Source organism: Amblyomma maculatum, chromosome 3 (assembly GCF_055883805.1).
Source record: "Amblyomma maculatum isolate TAMU_Amacu chromosome 3, ASM5588380v1, whole genome shotgun sequence".
Classification (NCBI taxonomy): domain Eukaryota; kingdom Metazoa; phylum Arthropoda; class Arachnida; order Ixodida; family Ixodidae; genus Amblyomma; species Amblyomma maculatum.
In genome coordinates, this window is record NC_139346.1 from 39844796 (window position 1) to 39863163 (window position 18368).

The 18368-nt window shown below is 44.0% G+C and overlaps 1 protein-coding gene across 1 annotated transcript in view; it reads right to left on the reverse strand.

Annotated features, from left to right (window-relative positions):
• Window positions 1–10112: 10112 nt before the first annotated feature.
• The window catches only part of LOC146194614 (monocarboxylate transporter 13-like), a 36157-nt gene continuing 27901 nt past the window's right edge, over window positions 10113–18368 (reverse strand). The window contains exons 5-6 of the mRNA XM_084596598.1: window positions 11245–12030; window positions 10113–10321 (exon numbers count right to left, since the gene is read on the reverse strand). Of these exons, the coding sequence (XP_084452724.1) occupies window positions 10113–10321; window positions 11245–12030 (995 nt within the window). The remainder of the gene's footprint in view (window positions 10322–11244; window positions 12031–18368) is intronic.

The window sequence follows — 18368 nt, forward strand, 5'->3', positions numbered from 1 at the left end:
ACCTAAATATTGATAACAAGGCACAGACTCAAGGCTACTATTATTAAGAAGGTATGAGGGTAATAAAGTGTTACGACGAGAGACACGCATATACTTGCATTTGTTAATATTTAGTTCCATGTTCCACCTGTTAGTCCATTCAAGGGCATGATTAATATCGGATTGAAGGAGAGCGACGTCAGAATCACTGTTAATTTCACGGTATATGGCACAGTCATCCGCGACAAGATTTATTGTTGAGCATAAGTTATCAGGTAAGTCATTGATATATATAAGAAAAAGAAGAGGCCCTAGCACAGAGCCTTGTGGCACGCCTGATCCAACTGGAGAAGTGAAGGATGATGTGTTATTAGCAGTGACAAACTGTGAACGATCTGTAAGAAAAGAATGCAGCCACCTGAGAACGTTAGGGTCAAGGTTAAGTTTACTTAGTTTCAGAAAAAGCAGTTGATGAGAGACCTTGTCAAAAGCCTTTGAAAAATCAAGAAATATGCAGTCGACAACGGAACCCCTGTCAAGGAATGAATTTAGATCATGCGTGAAGGTTAAAAGCTGCGTTTTACAAGAAAACAACTTTCGAAACCCATGTTGACTGTCAGTAAAAAAATTATTAGAATCAAGGAATGATGCAAGGTGAGAGTAAATAACATGTTCCATGATTTTACACGGAATGCTTGTTAGTGAGATTGGTCGATAATTATGTGGGGAATGTTTATCTCCGGACTTATGCAACGGAATCACCTTCCCGACCTTCCAGTCCCCCGGTATGCAGGCTGTTTGAAGCGATTGCTGAAATAGGTTAGATAGTATTATTGCGCTGTACACTTTGGTTTTAATCAAGAACTTGGAATTAATATTATCAACACCACATGATGAAGAAATGTTTTGTTTTTCGATTATTTTTTCCACACCAACAGAATCAAAGACAATAGAATCCATTGGCAAAAAATCAGCACTGGTATATGCAGGGGTTTCAGAACGCACATATTTAGAAAACGCTGAAACGAATACACTGTTAAGGACATTTGCACACTCATTTGGGTGGATTAGCTCGTCACTAGAGTCTTTAAGGCTGATGGATGAAGTGTCGTTTTTGTTAACTAAGCTCCAAAATTGTCTAGGGTTATTGATTAAGAGGGAAGGTAATGTGTCATTGAAAAATACATCCTTGGTGTGCTTGAGTGCAGTTTTATATTCAAGGGCCGCGGCCTGATAAGCAGACCAACGTTCTTGGGAACCGGTTAGTTTTGCAGAGCGGAAAATGCGTTTTTTCTTATTGCAAAGCAGTTTTAACGATCGAGTGAACCATGGTGATTGTCGATTACAGGTGATGACTAAACGTGGAACATATTTTTCGGTGAGCGCAGCAACTTTTTCTTTAAACAAGCTCCAGTTTGTATTCACGTAACGATCGTGAAAGCTTGGTAAGTAATCATCAAGAAAAACAGAGAGTTCATGGTTAATGGCATCAAAATTAGCATTTTTATAGTCGCGGATATATTTTTTGTGGTTACTCTGATGAGGTACGGTGCAAGATAAAGAAAAATGAAGCAGTAAGTGATCACTTAGCCCTGGTAGGAACGATAAAGGCTGAAAAAGATCAGGCGAAGTAGTAAGAATTAAATCAAGGATGTTAGAAGTAGTCGACATGATCCGAGTTGGCTGCATCACAAGCTGGGACAAGTTGAAATCACTGCACAAACTCAAAAATCTATCGCCTTCACTGGAAAAAGGATTACAATAAGAATTTACATCACACCACACAATGTTAGGTAAATTGAAGTCGCCTAGTAAAATGAAGGGACTGTTTGGATACCGCACAGTAATCATATGGATGACATCATGAAGGTCGTCGGCAAAGGTTGGTGAACTGGAAGGCGGACGATAGCAAGTACCCAATATCAATTTCTTGGAGCACGTGCGAATTTCAACCAAGACTAGTTCTAAATCGGTTGTACAATGGATAGGAAAAGACAAAATAGCATCACAGACGGCGATAAGCACGCCTCCACCACACCGAGCACCCCTGTCACATCGATAAATGTTGTAGCGCTTTTGACAGTCAAAGAGTTCACTGCTATCAACCTTCGCAGACAGCCAGGTTTCAGTAAGGCATACTATGTCGGCATCACAAGCATTGATAACAGAGCAAAGATCGTCGCGTTTTGGAAGTATGCTCCGTACATTTGTGAATAAAAATGAAAGTTGGTTACTGACGGGTAACTTTATTCCACTGCCCCTCGCGTAATGCTAATCAGTGATGGGCTGAGCGGATGAGGTGGAAGGAATAGATAGTGCATACATGTCATCAGAAGATTCGACCAGTGGCGTAAAGACACTGAAAAATACATGCACGCAATCATCAAAGGGATTGTAGGTGCAACACGTTTTGTTTATGTACAATTTATTGAAGCGAAGTTTGAAGGTTAATGGTTGGCTTTTGCCAAATTCAACCAGTTTCTTCCTAGCAAGACGAGTAGCGACGGAATAGTCTTCACTAACTCCAATTTTTTCTTCCTTCAGCTTAGAACTAGCGACGAGTATTTTCTGTTTAAGCTTGTAAGACGAAAATTTAGCAATAAGTGGTCTGCATTTATTCGGAGTATACACGCCGAGCCTGCGTGCTCTTTCGACCAGAATTTCGGTGGATGGAATTTTCAAACACGACGAAAGCATGCTAACCAGTTTTTCCTCTGACTGAGCCCAGGATTCGGATTGTGTGTCTGATAGGCCGTAGAAAAGAAGGTTGTCTCGCCGCTGCCTGTCTTCAAACTCAGCCTGCTTAGAGTGCAGTTGAGAGTTTTCAGTTGAAAGACGATCAATCGACTGGCGAAGACGCTGTAGCTCATCCTCAACTGCCTCAAGGGTGACGGTTTTGCGTTCAACCCCTGTTAGCCTTCTTTCTATATCTGCCAGATTTTCTTGAAATTTAGCCTGTGTTTTTTTAAGATCGTCAACAGACTTGATTAAATCATTCTGATCCCTTTCCATTTTTTCAGTCCGCGTGTTCACTGTTTGCAATATTGCAAGTATATCGTCCATTTGCATAGAACCAGAATCTGACGGAGAAAACACAAAATGCCGTACGACCTAACTAGTGCAGATTACCCGCAATACCGTGGGTTTACTTGCCAAAAAGTTTTTCAGGGTCAACATTCATTGCTCCTGAGTAACCGACGCACACTACAAGTACAAGCTGGAAAGACTAGCTTCTGTACTAGCCCCAATTTTGATTTTTAGTGAAGGAGGCCAGGGATCTTAGCATAATCGCGACAAATGCAATCGAGAGACTGTACTTTTCCAGTTATCACTGACAATAAAAAGATTATAGTACCGTATTTCTGACTGTCGCCAGCGTGTGAAATGATGGAGCCTTGCAGACTGTTCAGCATGCTGCAGAGGACAATTAACCTTATTTTTATACAATGAACATGTTGCCGCCGCAAAAATATCGATGAGTAAGCAGGAATAGAAAACGCAGCGTCAGGTGACGCGTTATTACGGGGAGTGAGAAAGGCGCCTTACGTCGCAAAGAACTCTGTTCTTTCTAGGAATAAACTTCTTTCGACTAATCCTGTGAATCCACTGACTCTTGCGCAAGCCTTGAGGTGTCGTGAATACCGCATAACCATCTTCAGGCCGCTTGCTGCAGTTGTACGCGTAACAGCACGGCATAGAGATTGCAGGCTGCAATAAAGCACAGCGCGCAATATTCGCTTGCCGAGCCTAGGAGAAAAATGGCGCTAAAGGAAAAGAAAAACATAAGGAAAACGCCGGACGCGCGTTGGTTTCCAAGGACAACGGCAGGGAGAGCAATCGTCGCTCAGGAAACCGGACGGAAATCCGGCTTTCAGCGAAGTGGCGCGCAAGGGGCGAGGAGGAGGCGAGGAAGTAGCGTGGCGGCGGCAAAGTTCAACCCGTGTCCGCTCCCCCCCCCCCCCCCCCCCCCGTGAATATCCCAAAGTTCCCAACCAGCCAACTAACCAACCAACCAATTGTTGGCGTTACTTTCAAAGTATCAAGGGGTTTTAGCGTTGCCACCGTTCGGGGACAGCCGCGCGCGGAGAGCTGCGCCTGGCTGCGCTTTCAGGGGTCGGTGTGGTAAAAGCCTTTTATTTTAAGGATATAAGAGCTCCGCTTCACACAGTTTGGCAACACGAATTAGTATATACTGTCATGTCTAGTGCGAGCATGCAGGCACTTAGCGCTTGCTCGGCAAGGATGTATACTGGAGTGTACCCCGAAAAACAATGTGACGGTGGGTCAAGGCCACTCGATTGGAGAGCTTGCATTACCGTGATGTTGCATTCGGATCAAGTTGTTTGTCACATGAAAATGTCACCCGGCTGTGAACAATTCAAAGCCCTTCAGCTGCCATGGTAGCCTAATGCATAACCACTTAACTATGTCGCGAATTCCGTGTGTCATTTTCATACCATTTACTCATTCCTGCATACAGCTTTTATACACAAATTGATGTCAACCTGTTTTAAGCTGACAGCGCAATCCAATAAAAATATATCGTCCTACTGTGAGCGACCTCTGTGAAAATTCGACATGTAACCAACCTTTCTATCTCATTCTGACAAATGTTACGTTGGAAATGTGATGTTTATTAGGTTAAATCTACATTATAACCTGGATTCTTCGACTCACTTGGAGACCTTAAACTTTTTACGCCAGAAGGCTACCCGTCATGGCTTCCCGCATTTTGCATCACCGAACTAAGCGCGCTTCATAGAGCCGGTCTGCCTCAAGGTGCTACGTATATGCGCCGAAAGATTTTATTACTATTTTTATTGGCTGCTCGCATACCCGTACAATTTTTGCTGGTTTGTAATTTTCATTGGAAGAACGCGCATCGAGTGTCCCTGTTGTGAAAATTTTAGCTACGAGCACAACAATGTTCAAGATTCAGGGCGCAACTGCAGCCGAGTAGGCTTATTAAATGGCCACACCAAAAAAGGAAGAAAATTACCAATTGCAGATGGAAAACCTTTCATGAGAGAGGTTTATGCCATAGCCATACGGTCGCTCCACTGTTGAGTTGACATTTCTAGTCCAGCTCGCTATCAGTGGGTGCCGCAACTTAACATAGCGCCTCAGCATGGACACGATCATTGTTTTCATCGATTAGCTGCAGGTACTGTGTACAGTGAGAAAACAATGATGAAATCAAAAGTTACACAGCTTGCTACTTCACCTGACCTCTTCAGACTTCATCATCCTGTTAATAAACGTGCTCGTAAGCTGACACAGCTTGATTACTTCTTTTGCGGGGTACATCAAGCCTCCTTTGTCCTTGTTTTCATCAACCTGTAACTGGTCCAGTTGACTCATATTTCCTGCAACAGGCTTTTGCACGACTGACATGTCGCCTCAAAACCATTACCAAATATCGCATAAATTAAGCAACAACCTTGTAGTAATAAACAAAACTTGGGGTTCTTAAATCTCTTTGCAGAGCCTCGTTAGAGTACCCGCTTTTGCTACCTGCTTATTCACCGTATCCCGTAATTGCTGCCTCTGTCGCATATCATTAGAATGCAGCCTTAAGCCACCGCATTATATGAAATAGCACCCTACACGTAGCTATATAAAGCCCCTCTTTACTGAAGCCGTACGAACGTGCCCTATAGGAGTATAGTGTGCCTGACTTGGGATCTAAGGGTCCCATTTTTAATTCCCATTTCACCCTTACATCTTATTGATCCTCGCTGATTTGGCAGCTCCTGCCACATTGAACATGTCATGTGTTCTCATTTATACATGGCAGCAATTGAATTACAGTAATGAAATTACTGTAATTTAATTACTTTTCTCGGTAATTTGTAATGCAATGAATTCCTTTTTCTGGTTGGTAAGTTAGTAATGTAATGAATTACTATTTGGCAGTAATTTCGCAGCAAAAGTAATTAATTCCTTTCGAAATTACTTTTACTAAAATGCGCCACTACTCCTTCAATAGATGACGAAGTAGAGTGCCGCGAAAACAGGAACGGCGTGCGGCAAGCGAAGCCAGCGTAACGGATCGGCAAAGAGGGACAGAGTTGAGCAGAGCAGTGCGTCTGAGACCTCAACCATTCTCCAAGCAGCAGGATACAAGGCGTAAAGGGAATGTTGAAGGGAGAGATGGTGCAAAAAGGCTGGAGCTGAAAACTAGTTTGGAGCGCGGCGTAGCGCCACTCCCTGTTGCGTCGGCTAGGGCACAGTGGTGCCTGGTTACACTCAACACCACGGGGCGAATGAGGATTGAGGTTCGGGGAGATAAGCGGAAGAGTCCATGACGTGAGGCACCGGGGCTTGAGCATTACTGAGCAGTCAGCACAAATGTACCGACGTCGATTCTTGGGAGTGTGAAAGCAATAAATAAGCTAGCTTCTTCGGGCCCTTCAAATGGCGGAGATAGCTTCGGGCCAGCACCGTTCGACCGTGTTTTTTTTTCTTTTTTGCTGTAGCTTTCTTTTTGTAATGGCACATACTGTAGGATAGAGAGAAGGAATAGCTCTCTGGGACGGAATTTGGCGGGAAGACGAAAGATTGTGTGTGCTTCGTGTCTGGAGAACAAGTTGTTGTTTTGTTTACTAGCTTTGCTTAGTTTTTGCATGGATGGAAACTGGAAAGTAATTTAAAAGTAATTTAATTACTCAGTAAAAGTAATTGTAATGTAATTTCATTACTTTTTGAGAGCAGTGATGAGTAATGTAATTTAATTACTTTTCTGCGATTCTCAGCAAAGTAATTAGCAATGTAATTTCATTCCTTATCAAAAGTAATTTTGCCATGTATGTTCTCATTGCACCAAAGGTGTCTGGCCATATCACCAACGAACGTGCCTCTTACCAGAGAAGTATTTTACCGACTTTCCGACGACAGAGCGGGCGCCGGATTTTCTGTGGAATGTGGCTTTTCAGTTTATCGCATCGACTCAAACAGTCTCAAGAGTATAAACAAATGTGTATGCACAGGCTTCTTTGCTTGCAAGGCCACTCAGAATAGCGCGGAAAAATTTAGAACAAATTGTATGCTTATATATAAAAAAAAAACGCTTCGTACCGTTTTCTGATATGTCCTCGCAACATATCGTGCGAGAAAAGCTTCTGTTGCTATTTTATCGTGTTCATCTGCTTCACAACACATCGTTAAATTCCTAGGTAACTAAATAGATTAAACAGCTTGACGGGAACACAGTAAAAGAGGACGACACAACTAGCGCGGTTGTGTCGTCCTCTTCTCCTGTGTTCCCGTCACGTTGTTTGAACTGTTAACCTATAATTAATCACCAACAATTCCAATCTGCTGTCCGCGGTGGGTGGGATTTTGGACAACTTTCGGCAGAATGGGAGAGGTCTGGTTTTCACTCATGAACTTCCTTCACAGGGTTCATTGCAGTTTTTAGATATTAACGTTACTTTAGGGAATGATCATGTTTGTTGGTTGTACGCTCCGCGGGCACAGAAACAACTTTTGCCCTACTCTTCGGCACATTCTAAAACTGTTAAAAGAGCTATCGCTAGCTAATGCTTAGGGTCTGCCCTCACGAAGTCGTGCCCGCATGCTGTGCAGTCGAGTTTTAAAAGGCAAATACAGCGGTTGCTGTCTGCTGGGTACCCCTGCGCGGTCATTATGTCAGTGACGGAAGCCCTGCTCCGGAAAACCAAGCGAGCCATGTTTGGAAAGAAAACTGCTCCGGTGAGAAATACGACTAAATCTGTAGTGGTACCGTATATGCATAAGATTGCGCACCACGTGAAGAAAGTGGCGAACAGACATGGCGTGCCGGTGGTGTTCTCCGCTCCGAAGAAGATGGCGGAGCTTTGCTCACGCATTTCGCGTGCTGGAAAACCGAGCGGTTGTGAGAAAAAACATGCTAAGCGGTTTGTCGACTGCTGCATGGAGGTCGTTTATGAGATCCCGCTGACCTGTGGGAAGGCCTACATTGGCCAGACCGGGCGCTGTATTAATGATCGAGCAGGGGATCATATGCGGGCTTTAAGGAGTGGAGGGTCAAATTTGGCAGCGCATTGCGCGAACTGCACTGCGTGCGAGCCGCGACTGGCTGACATTAAGATTCTGGGCAGAGGCCGTGACAAGACAGCGCGTGAGCTTTTGGAGGCATTCCATATCGGGAAAAGGGGAGATAGGTGCGTCAGCGATACGTCGATGCGGCTCTGGAAGGCAGAGATCAGTTTTCTTGATCGGGTTTTGTGATATTCCTTGATCATGTTTTGTAATATTCCTTTTTTTTTCTCTGTTTTTATGTGATTGTTATGTACTGCGCATGACCCCTTTTCAGCATATATTTGCTGTTATTGCTGCAATAAACCAGATGTGAGTTAGCGCGTGTCCTGTGTCTTCTTCTCTTGTGTGTGTCTTGCCGTGCGCTTTATCTTCAGTCAAATTTGTTATTTCAATAATTTCTTTTCAGACGGATTTAATGTGTAGGCCCAGTTCGGGGCTATGCTCTGCATCTGGAGGCTATGTACTGGGGGCTCTGAATACATCAGAGGTTTCTGGTACGTTATTTGGGTATTAACGAAGAATTTCTATTACGCATTCTCCTCGCGAATTCAACTATATCCTGGTGAAGTTCATATTCATTAAATCTATTGTTCGTTGGGCAGAAGGCTAGGCCTCATCTTATTTGTTTATCACTATTGCCTAAAGACTTAGCAATGTCAATGACGTTGCTGCCGTCTGTCCTCTTGTAGGTGAAACGCGTCCCTGCTACTAAACTGTAGGAGTTAAGCCTGGCTTGCTTGGTGATCTTTTTCTGGCGTCAGCTTTTCTCTTATGAATTCACTGTGCTTTTTAACTACAAGTTTTGTTCTTTCCTTGTCACTTATTCTTCCATGGTTAGTGTTGTTTTATTCAGTTGGTGGTAAACGCATCCACGTGCTCTTTGACAGTGTTGTGACATGAAATTTTTTCCTGCGCTGCACAGAGAAAGACAAGTCCATTTGTCGAAACGTTGGCTCTGCTTGCGAACTTACCCTTGTTCAGTGTTTTGCCGTTTTATGATATTTGAGCAGAGTAACTGCATTGCTGCTACTTTTCGATGCCGCACAATACACAGGATTGCACTTTGTCACGGCCCGCCGCTGTGACGAAGTGTTTACAGCACTCGACAGCCGAACCTAAGAATGCAAAATCGGATGCCGGCCGTGGCGGTCGCTTTTTTATGAAGGTGAAAATCAAGACATCCGTGTGCAGTGCGATCTCACAGCACGTTAGGAACCCCAGGTGGTCTTAATTTCAGGAGTCATGCACTACAGCGTTGTAACAGCCTGAGTCGGTTTGTGACGTTAAACACTACAAATGAGACCAAAATACAAACCAACCTATACTACGGAAAGTTGAGCTAGTTGGTACATGATTGCAAATTACGAGCGCTGCGACGGAGAACAACAACGAGAGAGTAATGACAAGGACAGGCGCTTTGCAAATTTGCAAACAAACCAACCTGTCATGCATTTGAGATTAGCCAGATGATTACTGTTTGCCATGGTCCACTGAGAACAAAACGTTTACCAGCACGAAAAAAGAGCAGTTCGCTTCAATAATAATCTGAAGGAATCACTATAGTTACGTCCGTAGCAAATAATGAGAACTGAGCCTAATGCATTGCAGGCCACGGGCATGCCAACAACCAGAATGTTCTTAATTTTAGGTTGTTAGCAGCACCGGGCAGTTACAGTGCTTGGCTCGACACAGATCGTAATCTTAAAAGAAAAAGGCAACAACGAATAAATGCAATGGAAAGAGCGCTAAATGTATGTAGTTTTTTGGTTGGACCTTCGTTTTAGATATTTCAGTGCCGACTGCAGGAGAGACGATTCCTCATTAAACTGTTTGTGATTTCCACTGACGCAGCTTCAGTGGTCTTCAGTTTTTAAAACAAAAGCAGTGTTCTTCACTCCTAAACACAAAGCCAGTATTTTGAGACAAACATTTGAATTTCACGAATAAAATCGATAACCTTTCTTGCACGCTGTCTCTGGCTCAGTGTCAGAATTATGTCACCTTTGCCTCTATTTGACGCCTGGTGTAGTGGATCACGCCGTAGGGCACGAAGATGCATAAGTTGCTGAATGTATGTCACGCCATATTTTCTATTGAGTGCCTGCTTGGTGTTTAATGGAGCTTCTACATTCTGCAGTGATGATGGTGTTGTTGGGAAGATCTGCTGTTTGGATTTTCATCTTCTTATGTCTTGCTTCCAATGACAAGACTAGAACCCACATAGCTGTGCCGACAAGGCTGAGAGATCCACAAATGATGAAGAGCCAGTCGTAGGCTCCATGTTTGTCTCTGAAGTAACCTGCAAAAAGAGCATCCCATGCTGTCACGCGCCAGTGAAAAGACTGTCTAGCTACATCATGTGGATAGGGAAAAGCGAAGAATAGTCTGGTTTAGTGCGAAGCGAGGTAGAGGCAAATGTTTGTTTATCACCACACCGTACAATGTCGGACTCCAAAGCACTCTCGCCATGAGTGTACAGGAACATCTTATTGGGAATTCGCCCGTTTCTCATCGCATCAGGAGGTACTGTTCCTACCTGAAGAGCACCTTACCACTGTTACCGCCCTTGACTCATACAGAGACGAACGCCTTCATACCGTCAGTATGCAGGTGGTCTGCTTCTGTTGCTGTGTTAGTTTGTCGTTCTTAATAGACGATTCGTCGTAGGCAAACATCGCGTGGAAGAAATGCTGTTCGTTCTCTTTTTCTTACAGATTAGATGTCGAGGAAAAATAAAAGGCATCGACAAGAAATGGATGAAATGAAGTTTAGGCTTAAACATGCGAGCCTTATTGACAAAAATGCGTAATTTCATCACATTGTTTTGTCGGTCGCATTTATTGTTCCTCATTCTCTATTCCATCAAACCATTAACTTTAAATTAGAGGTATTTCTTTGTATATTAGGGTCGAGGGTGTCATAGCCCACACATGAATTTATACTTGAAATACATAGAAAAAAATAAATAAAAATGGAGGACACCTAATTGGTATCGACTCTGATAAACTGATGGTGTAAGAATCTCGATAATAGTGACACACTCACGCCATGCATAACATCATAAATCTGAGTCCAACAGTGTGCCTAACGATGCCACCACCCGTGATAAACTCAGTTTTATGACGACATGAGTTCGAGTACTTTTTAAGTAGTACAAGTCAATGACTACGCGTTCTTGTTTCCATGTTTTACAGTGCATGCGACACAAGAAAATGTACGTACCCAAAAAGGAAGGCTTCATAAATGACAGCAGTCCTGCTGAGGCGATGACCATTCCAAACGACATGGACAACCTTTCTCGCCCGAAATAAGACGCTATAATCATCGGGAAAAGGACCATGCCAATTCCGACGAGAAAAGCTATACCCAGTGCTGCTGCAAATATTAGCCATGGAGTGGGCATCACTGGTACGAGAATAAGGAGAACACCTTCTGCGCCCAAGAGGAGCAGCATGACAGCTTTGTTCCCAATTAAACCATGGTCTACAGCGACCGGGACCATGAGTCTCCCAGCAATTTCAGCGACCGCTTCCGCTGATGACATCGTCACGGCGGTGGACACAGGCAGCCCTCGATCGATGGCGAAGTCGACAAAAAGCGCCACATAGCAATCGAAAACGAGACTAAAAGCATTGAAGCTGTACATGATGACATAAAAAATAGGTTCTTTGAAGATCGTAAACCCATAATGCAGCGTTCGGCGATTTCCTTCATTACTGCATACCGGTGTATTTTCGGCTATTTTCTCGGTTTCGGTGGAGTTATTCCTCCAACTTGGGGTACGTGGGAAGAGGGCAAATGCTAGACCGTTCATAAGGACGGCTCCGAAGATCAGGAGGGAACCGCGCAAGCCATAGGCTCCGGTGAGGTACTCCAATAGCTTGGGAAAAAACAACGTGCTCATGGTGACACCCGTGTAGGTGAGGCCCGTGGCAAGACCCTTGTGCTTGACGAAGTGCTCGTTGATTACTGTGGGCGCAACGATGAACACCATGCCGCTTCCGATAGCTGCGATAAAGAATTCATAAGAGTAAATGGCAGGCGTTAAAATGTGGCGTGCGAAAAATTTATTCGGATAAGACCCGAGTGCGGTGTAAGTATATCATTAGGTGTTGACAATTCGGTGCGAACCAAACATGTTCGCCGCTCCTCGTGATTCCTATGAAGGAGGAAGGCGCCACTCGACGGTGTCTTGTGAAGCTGCCGTACTGTAAGTATTGCCAGAACTATAAGTGCTTCGGCGTATAAGAGCTAGTAAGTTTACGCCATTTCGTATTGTATTGCTGAGACCACGTGCATTGTCGGATCGGCAGCAAAAAGCCGCCCCCGAAGAACTCGGGGGCGGCATCAAGTGCATTGAGTAAAAGATTTTGTCATTCATCCACACGCATCATAGTTAAATATCATCATCATCCTGACTATACCCACTTCAGGGTGAAGGCGTACCCCATATTCCTCCAATTGACCCGGTACTGTGCTAGCCATACTCATTTAACCCCTGAAAACGTCTTAGCCTCAACCGCCCGCCTAACTTTCTGTCGCCCTCTGCTACGCTTCCCTTCCATTGGAATCCAATTTCTTACCATAAGCGACCATCGATTTCCTCCCTTTGCACTACATGTCCTGCCCATGCCCATTTCTTCTTAATTTCTACTAGAATGTCAGTAACTTGAGTTATTTCTCTGACCCACTCTGCACGCTTCCTTCTCTTAATGTTACCCCTACCATTATTCGTTCCATAGCACTCTGAGTTGCCCTCAACTTAAGTAGAACCCTCTTGGTTAGCCTCCACGTTTCAGCGTCTTAGGCTAGTATAGGTAGGATGCAACTGTTGTATACTTTCCTCTTGAGCGATACCGGTAAGCTGCTAGTCATAATCTGCGAGTGCTTGCCAAATGCCGCTTCATCACAATTTTATTCTTCTCGTTATTTCTTTTTCATGGTCCGGATCTGCGGTTACTACCTGTTCTAAGTAGACATATTCGCCTACTAATTCCAGTGCTTTGCTACCTAACATAAACTTCTGTTGTGTTGGGCTTTATGGCGCATAAGCAACTAAGGCTATCATACGCCAAGGGCAAGGTTAAAATGTGTAATGTTCGGAAAAGTGAAAACAAGTGTGTTGAAATCTACACTTTGTTTAGATAGCGTGCTTATTTTAGGAAACTAAAAACACTTGTTAAGTTTACTAATGCGCTTTCTCCTAAAAGCAAGCTAGGATGGACTGGGATGACATAGTTGAAGAATAAGGTAAAATACTTTTTCCGTAGTGTCTCAAGTTTGGGGCATGTAATTAGGATGTGGTTGACTGTGAGTATTTATCCGCATTCCGCGCAAGTAGGCTTATCATGTTTCATTAGTAGAAAATTGTGTGTAAAGTGTGTGTGGCCAATACGGAGACGACAGGCTATTACTACCATTAACCGTGGATGCTGTGTGCTTGATATCCATTCTTCTATTATGGGTTGTACAAGACGTAATTTATTATTTTCTGTATTATTCCACACAGATTGCCACTCACCTTTCTGTTTACATTGTATTAACTTCAGGCAGCCTTTATGCGAAATGTTGACTTTTTCAATACTTTTATTGCGAGCTTGTGCAGCGCAAATGTCTGCTCTCTCATTGCCGTCGATGCCTACGTGGCTTGGAACCCAGCATAATGCTATGTTATGCCCTTGTGCTGTTATCTTTGCTATATTGTGTACTATATTACCAAGTAATGGCTTGGTTGCATTTTTGGAATTTAGAGCTGTAAATATGATGGTCTTGCTGAACCATAGACTACAGATCCATAATTCAGACAGGAGCGCACCATAGAACGGTAAATGTGGAGAGAGAGAGAGAGAGAGAGAGAGAGAGAGAGAGAGAGAGAGAGAGAGTAAACTTTAATTGTTTAACAGAATAGCGTGGGTGGTTTCCTCAGTTCAGAATACCATTGGCCTGGGCTGTCTCCCGGGCCCTGGTGAGCAGGCTGCGCTGCTTAAAGAGACCCGTGTGGGCCAGCTCTGCCTACCACTCCGCTTGGCTGAGCGCTCGGGCTTTATATTTCTCTAATTGCTCTTTGCAGTTCCATATCATGTGAAGGATGTCCGAGACTCCACCGCATGCAGTGCATGTGTTATTATTGAATTTTTCGGCCCAGATTTTGTGGTACGTTGCTAGGTTTGGGAATGTCCTAACCTGTATGTTCCTCCAGGTTACTGCCTCCTGGCTGCTGGGATCTTTGTGCGGTTCTGCGTATCGTTTTATTTCTAATTTGAAGTACTGTATTAGTTCCGCGTATGTGAGAGGGGTTGAAGGCTCTGGGGCAGCTGACGCAGGTGCCCGGAAAGTATGCCCTCGGGCTATCCTGTCGGCAGCCTCGTTGCCATCGATTCCTTCGTGTGCCGGTATCCACATGATTGTGTGCTTCATGTTGCCCGTCTTTTTTTCCTGCTCCATTATTCTGTGTGCCTGTTTGGATACGCGCCCCAGGAGGAAGGCACGACAGGCCTTTTGGGAATCGCTCAGTATTATGTGTTTTCCACCTTGGCTGCTGGCGTGTTTAACTGCAAGGGCGATTGCAACTTCCTCTGCATCTTCTATGTAGTTATTGGTCTTGATCGATGAGCTGGTTACCCCTCTTGCGGTGTGGTCAGCTGTGGTGGCTACCACCGCTTTCTTCCCCAGATATGGATTGGCGTCTACACAGAGTATGTCGCTATTATTTCTGACGACGTTGTTTTTATGTGGCGACTTCTCGCTTTTCGTCTTTCGCTGTTATGTAGGGGGTCCATGTTTTTGGGAATTGGAAAGACCTAGTATTCAGCTCTGCTTTCGGAAGTGAGTGTTTCTCTTAGGGGGTTAGTTTTCTCGTCGATGGATCGTCCCATGATGTTCAGTAGGTGTCAACCAGTCCGACTTTGTTCTAGTCTGTGTTCCTGGCAGACCAGGATTGCTTCTTTGTGTTCTTCGCAGGTGGCCGAGATGCCCATTGCCATAACAGCCTTACTGGATGCATGACTTGGTAATCAGAGTGCTAGTTTATAAGCTTTCCGAAACTGTGCATCAATTTTCTGTGATTCCGTTCTGGTGACGTTGTGGTACGGGAGGCTAAAGGTCCAGCGGAGGAATATCATCGCCCTTACTATTCTGATCGCGTCCTTCTCCTTTAACCCTCTGTTCCTGTTTGTTATTCTTCGAATCATGCCACAGACCTTACTCGTTGCCCGAGTTACTAGCTTGATTGATGCGTTCTTTCCCTGTGGATCTGTAGCCACATACCTAGTATACTCAAGGTTTTTACTTCTCTGATTTCTTGGTTTTGAAGTCGGATTTTAATCGGCTCTGCCTTGAAGTTTTTCTTGTGAATTCTAATGAACTCGGTATTTTCAGGGGCGCACTGCATGCCGTTTCTTCTTGCAATTTCTTCAATGCCATCCAGGGCCCTTTGCAATTTGTCCTCCTTTTCTCCCGCTGATCCTGTCGTCGTTCACACCGTAATGTCGTCGGCGTAGAGTGCATGACGAAATCCAGGTATGCTTTCCAATTTCCTCGCAATTGGCACCATGGCCAGATTAAAGAGAAGGGGCGAGATGATAGATCCCTGCGGGGTTCCTTTCCCGGCAGTTTTTCTTTCGTCGGTCCTGATACCGCCTACACTTATCGTTGCTGTCCGGGTGCTGAGAAAGTCCCGGACGTAATTGTACGTTCTCTCCCCGTACCCGGTTTCCGATAAGCTATCGAGAATTGATTTGTGGCTGATGTTGTCAAAGGCACCTTTTGGAGACATGCTCTATCTGAACCCCAACGTTTGCGCGACAGAACTTTAAGGATATTAAGAGCTGGGCTAGAGTTAACTTTTAGGTGTTTTATGTGCGGTAAGAATGTGGGTGTTTTGTCAAATATTACGCCTAAAAACGTATGTTCCTGCTTCATTGGAATTACGGTGTCAGTTAGGCGAAGAGTAGGATCTGTCTGCAAACCCCTCTTGAGCGAGAGGGGAACAGCAACTGTTTTCTGTGGGGAAAACTTGAATCCATTTTTGTCTGCCCAATTTCCAAGTTTGTTTAATGTGAGTTGGATCTGTCTTTCACATGTTAGGTTGGTTGATGTGTATGCAATCTGTAGGTCGTCCACATAAACAGAGTACATAACGGACTTCAGAATTGCTTCGGATATGAAATTTATTTTTATTATCAAGAGCGTGGTACTGAGAATACACCCCTGCAGTACTCCATTTTCCTGGATAAAGTTCTTTTAAAGTGTACAGCCAAGGCGTACTTGGAAGGTGCGGTTAGAAAGGAAGTCATCCAGGCAATTGCCGAGATCGGATAGGTCTTTGAGAATGCCAAATCTCCAGGTGGTATCATATGCCTTCTCCATGTCGAAAAAGACAGCTAGAAAGTGTTGTCTATGGACGAACGCCTCTCGAACTGTGTTTTCAGGTGGAACGAGGTGGTCCGCTGTTGAACATGCTTTTCTGAAGCCGCTTAGGTGTACATCTAGAAGCTCACGTGATTCGAGAGTAAACATTAACCTCTTATTTACCACGCTCTCGATACATTTAGCAAGGCAGCTCGTGAAAGCTATGGGTCTATAGCTGCCTGGAGAAGTTGCTGTTTTTCCAGGCTTCAGGAATGGTATGATAACGGATTTTTTCATGCCATCAGGAATTTTTCCCAATACCCATACTCTGTTATAAAAAACTTAAAAGTGCCTCAACAGCGAGCGCTGAGAGATGGGCCAATATCTCGTAAAGGATTTGGTTCGAGTTGGGTGCAGTCTTTTTTGCCAAATGTGACTACTGCATAGATTTCTTTATGCGTAATTAATTTATTTTAAGTCTCGGTCAAGCCGCCACTTGTAGGGAGTTTTTGTTTTTCAGCTGTGTTTTTGAATTTTAGAAAAGAGTTTGATTAATGAACTGAGCTTGAAATACTTGAGAAGTGTTCGCGTAGTATATTTGCCTATTATTCGATGGTTGTTTGTGTGCCAGGGGCTGTGAGAAAAAAGATTGTAAAAGGTGAGGAGCGGCCATTTAGTTTTGTAACTTGCTGCCACATTTTCTTATATGTGACGGAGCTGTTGATGGACGACACATATCTTTGCCATGGCTCTTTTTCCGCGTTTCGGCGGATATATCGTGATTCTGCGTTTGCCTTTTTAAAATTTATTAGATTTTCATTGGTTGGATATCTTCGGAGAGTTCCCTATGCTTTATTTTGTCATTTTTTCGCTTCCCTGAATTCTTGTGTATACGAAAGCTTGTGATTTTTGCGTACTTCTTCCGATGATTGTGGTGTGGCTAAGAGTGCTACGGCAATGATACAAGCAGCGAATATTTTATTCACTTCATTGATGTTCAGATTATCTGAATATAGCTCATCGAGTCTCGCTTTGGATTTAAAAAGCGCCCAGTGGGCTAAATGAAGCTTCCATCGGCGTGGCATTTTCATAGTTTGTGATGGTGATGATGTCATGCAGATAATTACAGGTAAATGGTCGCTTCCATATTGGTTGTCTAAGACGTCCCATTTAAAATAATTAAAAACCGAAGGTGAACAAAAGCTTAAATCTAGACAACTCATTTTCTTAGTGCTTGGCGAGTAATAGGTATGTTTTCCTGCATTCAGCAGACAGACATTATTGCAAAGAACAAAATTTTCTAAAATTTGGCCTCTGGTGTCAGTTTGCTCACTACCCCAAAAAGGAGAGTGGCCATTAAAATCTTCTACTAGTAAAATTGCTCCGGTAGCTGTGATAAGGTCTTCTAAGTCGTGAAGTGTTACTTTTAGGTGAGGCTGGAGATGTACAGTGCATATTTTGATCGTTTTAAAGTGGAGAATGGTTACAGCAGCGGCTTCATATTTGATGTTAGGAGTGATTTTGCGAGTTGTGACCCCCCTCTGAACCACGATCGCGACACCTCCAAAGAGCCTCTTTGTTTCTTCTCGGTCGCAGCGGAAGACTGTGCTTCGTAAAAATATTCTTGTGTCGTGATCCTTAGTTGGTTTCGTGTGAATATGAATATACTGGGGAAAATTAATTTAAAAGATCTATTATATCAGTGTAAATTTTTGTGAGGCCACGACAGTCCCAGTGTATCAGGAATGCCATATTGAATTATGCGAATGTTGTTAAGGTTTCCATACTCTCTGGCCCTGTTATGCGATTTCTCTGTTTTTGTAATTTCTAGAGAGTTTTGCCGCCGCTGTAGCGGCGGCGAATGAGGGTTTGTGTCCATTGCCCATTCACAGGCGCTGGAAGTCCGCGGATGAATGAGTTTCAGGCTTCTCCTGTTGGGAGGAAGCCTTGTGGGCTACCGACTCTGAGGCTGACGTGCCCTGTTTCGAAGATGACAG